General features: G+C 40.7%; 1 protein-coding gene across 1 annotated transcript; it reads left to right on the top strand.

The window, feature by feature from the left end:
- Positions 1 to 4,067: 4,067 nt before the first annotated feature.
- Positions 4,068 to 6,207, top strand: LOC110106991 (polyubiquitin). Its single transcript, XM_020837109.2, has 2 exons — positions 4,068 to 4,225; positions 4,796 to 6,207. The coding sequence occupies exon 2, from the start codon at positions 4,796 to 4,798 to the stop codon at positions 5,939 to 5,941; it is 1,146 nt and encodes a 381-aa protein (XP_020692768.1). The 5' UTR covers positions 4,068 to 4,225; the 3' UTR covers positions 5,942 to 6,207.
- Positions 6,208 to 6,422: the final 215 nt, after the last annotated feature.

Raw genomic sequence — 6,422 nt, forward strand, 5'->3', positions numbered from 1 at the left:
ACATCTCTAAGATGTTCAAATGTCCAATGAACGGTGCACGGTCGTAAGATTCGATATCGGCCGTCCATTCGACCACTCCCTATTTGCCCCTGATCTCACGCCTATTTACGAGCTATGCCACTCCAGAAAATCTATAAATATAGCCCTCATTCTTCACAAAGGGAGGTCCAAGAAAGAAGAGAAGAGGAGAAGGAAGAAGCTCCTCCTTGACCACCGCCGGAACCTCGCCGGACCACCGCAGGAGCCTCGCCGGACCACCGTCGAACCACCGTCAGAGCCTCGCCGGACCACCGCCGGAGTTTCTCCGCACCACCACCTCAAGGCTCGACGTTTAGGCCCGATGTTCAGGCCCTACGTTCAGGCCTGACATCTTCATCTGAGGCCCTCACCTTCGCCACAGGCCCTCACTTTTACCAATGGCCTTCACCATCGCGAGAGGCCCTCACCTTTGCCAGAGGCCCTTGTCTTCGCCAGATCATCATCAAATGCCGTGTGCTCCACCAGAACATCACATGAGGCCCTAACTTCCGCCGAACCACTACTTGAGGCATTGAGCTCCACCAGGCCACCATTTGATGCCCACAGTTCTCCCAGAATACTGCCGACTACGATCCTTTCGACCTCCGTCGCCTACTACGGTCACTCCGACCTCCATTACAGGACAACAGTCTTTATGACCCCAGTATCCTACCGACTACGGTCCTCCCGACCTCCGTCGCCTATTACAGTCACTCCGACCTCCATCATAGAACAACGGTCTTTCTGTAAAACCCTTAAAAAGCTGATTTTTTTAGTGCTGTTAGTCCCGGACGAACTGGCCTTAGTCCCGGACGAACTGAAGAAAATTGTAAAGAAATCTGCCAATTTCGTTTGTACGAACCTGGAACAGTCGGGACGAACCGCACCCGAGAGCATCGTCGAGGGATGAAACAAATTGGAATTAATGTCGTCTGTACGATCCGTGTCCAGACGAGTTCATCCCGGGACGATCTGGGCATCGTCCTGGACGATCCTGCTTAATAAGTATCGGATTTGAGATATTTTGGAAATATTTTGAAGAGAGAGAAAGTGAAGGCAGGAGAGAGAAGGAAAGAAAGGGAAAACTTGATTTTTGAAGCCCGCGGAGCGCTTTTCGTCCGACGACACAGTTGGAAGATTTGTCTATCTCGTAGTAAGGACTCCGAATCCTATTTCTGATTTCGAAGATTTCGAGTTTTGATATTTTTGTGCTTAGATTTGTGTTTCTGTTACCGAAAAACGTGCATAATTTTGCATTGACGAAAGTTTTATCGCACAACTTTTGATATATTTCTGATATGATATTTTTACACGATTTGAGTATTTTCTGGAAAGTTTTCGCCGGATTTTTTAGTTCTGTGCGGTTTGAATCGAATAGAAAATAATCTGGTTGTTGAAACTTACTGCTTCAGTACGAATAAAGTTTTGGAATATTGTTTTACATGATTTCTAGTAATTTGGTAATTTTCTGGAACTGTGCATTTTACTACTTTTGTCTACTATACGATATTTTAAGGAATTTTCCAGATTGAGCTAAATTATGCTTATTGGTTGCCATGCATTGATAAGATAATGATGAATGTTGTTATATGATTGAAAGCACTGTTATATTACTGTGATACTACTGTGTGTATGAAAGACAAGTAAAGATTGATTGAACCGTTGGTTAGAGACATGATACCTGTACAGAATGGTTGGCCGACGGGCTTTCCTTTAAATAATGGTTTGGTGTTATCCTCTACTGATTACGTGATTACTGAAGGGAGTCATAAGAAGATGAATACTGTGCTAACGGGCAAAGAGTGACGACTCTTTTTACTGAGCCAATGGATACAAGATTCAAGATACTGATACTGATACAAGACTGAAAAACACCTTAATAGCTAGTACTTCTACTTGCTATATATGATTATTGTACTGAATTGTATGTTAGCAGTATTGTTACTGCTATTGACGAATTTATTGATACAGATGGATTTATTGTTATTATACGGATTTATCGTCACTGTAAGGATTTTCTGTTAATGCATGATTTCACTGTTATAGCATACTGTTCATGTCACTGGACTGTTACTGATACTGATATTGATACTACTGATTCACTGTACGGACATTATGCACGTGATATACTGAATAGTGACATGTGATTCACTGCACACGTGATATTGACTGTAAATGACAATTTTTATGGTATTGATTGATTCTATTAATTGATTCCAACTGTTTTAAATGTTATTATGATTTATTGACTGATTTGATTGATTTAATCGATATTAATGATATGAGGATTTCTTTAATGATATAGATTCAATGATTTCTATTGAGATTTGACGCAAGCACTGATTTATTGAGCTTTACGGACCTTTAAACTGTTTACTGGTTCTTCTGTGGATTGAGGAGTTTACTGTTTCTTATTGATACTGTTTACGCACTGACTATCGTTACTGTACTGATTTCCGTATCTGCATTGATTCAATGATCATGTGTAACTGACTGTTATTATTTGACTGATTGACATGCATATTGCTTCTATACCGTGCTGATTTCAGTGGTAGGTATTAGGTGATCTGCTGGGCTTTTTGAAGCTCATTATAAGTGGTTAATATTTTCAAGTCAGGGCAAGGGAGCAGAAGATTGAGGTTGATCAGGAATCTTCTGGTTTTTGTTCTTTTGGTTATAGTGATTCTTTTGTACTCAGGACATGATAGATTACATGTGATTAATGTGTAGATCCTGAGTATTGTATATGAACTTTTAAGATATGAATAGAATTGTACATTGATGTTTTAACTTATTGATTTTGTTAGACTGTTTGTTATTGATTGAAGACTATAGATAGCTCTGGTAAATGATTAATGGTTTTAATGATTGATCGAAATTCTTTCCAAGTTAGATCTTGGCGCGTTACACTTTCTGACCCCAGTCACCTACCGACTACGGTCCTCCCGACCTCCGTCGCCTATTACGTTCACTCCGACCTCCATTATAGAACAACGGTCTTTCTGACCCCAGTCACCTGCCGATTACGGTCCTCGCGACCTCCGTCAACTATTATGGTCACTCCAACCTCCATCACAAGACAACGACCTTTCCGACCCCGGTCTCCTGTTAACTACAGTCCTTCTGACCTCTGTCTCTTGCCAACAATGGCCCTTCCAACCAAACAAACATGTCTATGTTGATTATTGTAACTCCCACAATATAATAATACGTTTTATATGACGTACATTTGTAACATCAAGCTAAGGCCTTCTCCCTAAGAAGGGCCTCATTTGTAATCGACTGCAAATACTAGTGGATTCATTCAAATTGGGCCAGGCCCCGTGGTTTTTCCCCCTTTTCAGGGGTTGTACCGCCGCGAATATTGCAGGACGCAACAATTATTAAAGTCAAAGTTTTATTTGTGACACTTTTCTTATTTCATTTTATTTTTAAATTTATTTAAAAGCACAGACTAAAAACCTTTCAAAGTAAAACCTAAATCTAAAACTAATGAAATTTAATTTTTTTATGGTAAGATCAAAATATATTAAAATAAAAATTTGCATTTAAAATTTACCTAAGATAAAAAATTTTATTTTTTAGGCATATTATTTTTAAATTTTTCATAATTTTTTACAAAATTTAAGTACCCAAATTTTTTATATATTAATATATTTAAAATCTAAAATTAGATATTTATTTATGTGATATTTAAATTTAAAATTACAATAAAATCAATAATATTAAAATAAATATAAATATTTTCTCAATATTAATATTAAATGATAGGTAAAAAAATATACAAATCTAATTACTAGATATTTAATACTCATTAATGCATTTAACCAAAATAAAAAATAAAACTCATTGAAGCGTCCAGAAAACTCTGGCAGAATATAAAAAACAACAAAACCTTGCGGCCAATTTTGAACCGTCTTCACAGTGTGCCCTTCGTCGAAACTCGGCCCACGATGGCGTCACCGCCTTGAAGTTATACCGCATCAATTAATTACATGAACGGCCGGTCACCAACCGACCTAATTCAATGTATCAAATAATTAAGTAGTCTACGAGTGTGGAAGGTAAGCTGACCGCATGAGTACTACTGCGGAAGGAAAGTCGGCCAATAATGCTATAAAAAAGCATCCAAGCCTAAGAGCCTTATCATCTGTTCGCTCTTCTCTTATCTCTCTCAAACTTTTAGGCTCCTAATTTTCCTCCCAAGGTTTGTTCTTTTCTTTCTATTTGGTAGATTTTGTGCATACTTTCTTTCTGTAATAATTTTGATCAATTTATTCGTTTTCTTTGTGTTAATCTTAGATTTTTTTTAGAATTATCTTATGGCTATATGCTATGTTACTGATTTCCTCTACCATCTGCTGTTTCTTTGAAGTGTTGGTTCTGTGAAATTTTTTGAAAGCTTTTTGACCGATTTAATCGTAGGGTTGGATGATGGGAAGTACCACCTCGATCGATCTGCTAGATCTTCTTTCTGCTCTCCTTGATCTTTGATTAGGATACTGTTTCCTCTCTTATGGCTTAAAAGATCTTGTTTACTTTTTTTTTTCCTATGATATTCATCAGCTATTACCTTGTTTCTGAAACCGTCTTGGTTGTTGAGGTCTCTGATTCAATAATTTTCCTATTATGATTCTTTTTTTTAGTTACTTGATTTATTTGCATGTAATTTGAGCGTCCTTTTTTCTTTGATTACGCTGGTATCTTTGGCACTTCTTCGTGGATCTATAGATGGCTGATCTGATTAATTTATGGAGGTTTGGTTTTATTGTTACAGATGCAGATCTTCGTGAAGACTCTCACCGGCAAGACGATCACCCTCGAGGTGGAGAGTTCGGATACTATTGACAACGTAAAGGCCAAGATCCAGGACAAGGAGGGCATCCCTCCAGATCAGCAAAGGCTGATCTTTGCCGGCAAACAGCTTGAAGATGGCCGCACCCTTGCTGATTACAACATCCAGAAGGAGTCCACCCTTCATCTAGTTCTCCGTCTGAGGGGAGGGATGCAGATCTTCGTAAAGACTCTCACTGGCAAGACGATCACCCTAGAGGTTGAGAGCTCTGACACCATTGACAACGTTAAGGCCAAGATCCAGGACAAAGAGGGTATCCCCCCGGACCAGCAGAGGCTGATCTTTGCCGGCAAGCAGCTTGAAGATGGCCGCACCCTTGCTGATTACAACATCCAGAAGGAGTCCACCCTCCATCTGGTTCTCCGTCTGAGGGGAGGGATGCAGATCTTCGTGAAGACTCTAACCGGCAAGACCATCACCTTAGAGGTTGAGAGCTCTGACACCATTGACAACGTTAAGGCCAAGATCCAGGACAAGGAGGGAATCCCCCCGGACCAACAGAGGCTGATATTTGCCGGCAAGCAGCTTGAGGATGGCCGCACCCTGGCGGACTACAACATTCAAAAGGAGTCTACTCTTCACTTAGTCCTCCGTCTGAGGGGAGGGATGCAGATCTTCGTGAAGACGCTCACTGGAAAGACCATCACCCTAGAGGTTGAAAGCTCCGACACCATCGACAACGTCAAGGCCAAGATCCAGGATAAGGAGGGCATCCCTCCAGACCAACAGAGGCTTATCTTTGCGGGCAAGCAACTTGAGGACGGACGCACCTTGGCCGACTACAACATCCAGAAAGAGTCCACCCTTCACCTTGTTCTCCGTCTTCGTGGTGGTATGCAAATATTTGTGAAGACCCTCACTGGAAAAACTATCACCCTGGAGGTGGAGAGCTCGGACACAATTGACAACGTAAAGGCAAAGATCCAGGACAAGGAGGGGATTCCACCGGACCAGCAAAGGCTTATCTTTGCCGGTAAACAGCTTGAGGACGGCCGCACTCTTGCGGACTATAACATTCAGAAAGAGTCCACGCTCCACCTCGTCCTCCGCCTCCGTGGTGGCCTGTGAGTGTTCTCTTCGTCTTTATAAGCAGTTTGGTCATGATGGCTGAGAGTTGGGAGGTCTTGATGTCTAAGAATTGGGAGTCTAATCGTTTGGTTGTCTGTGTTGCTTGAATTTCTCGTATTAAATTTACCTGTGCTGTCTACTGTTGTGATGATAAACGCTCTATGCACTATCTTTGTTATTATGTATGGTTAAGTTTATTGTACTCGCTATGTTCTGTGTTGGTAATGCTAGTATCTGTTTCAACGTTTCTTTTACAAGAAATTGCATTGGATGAGCTTGTTTTAGGTGATTGTCATATCGAAGCTACGTAGAAGAGATGCTTTGAACTAAGCTTGGCTGTAGTTTTCCCTAACTTCGTTGGATTTTGTTGCAGTTGTAATGTACTTCAAATTGTTAGGTCGAATGCTTTCATGGGCTCATACTTTATAACCAGCCGAATCAGTATGGGTGTCAATTTTGGGTCACGGGTTGGGTTTGGGTC

The sequence above is a fragment of the Dendrobium catenatum genome, unplaced genomic scaffold (genome assembly GCF_001605985.2).
Source record: "Dendrobium catenatum unplaced genomic scaffold, ASM160598v2 fragScaff_scaffold_716, whole genome shotgun sequence".
NCBI lineage: Eukaryota > Viridiplantae > Streptophyta > Magnoliopsida > Asparagales > Orchidaceae > Dendrobium > Dendrobium catenatum.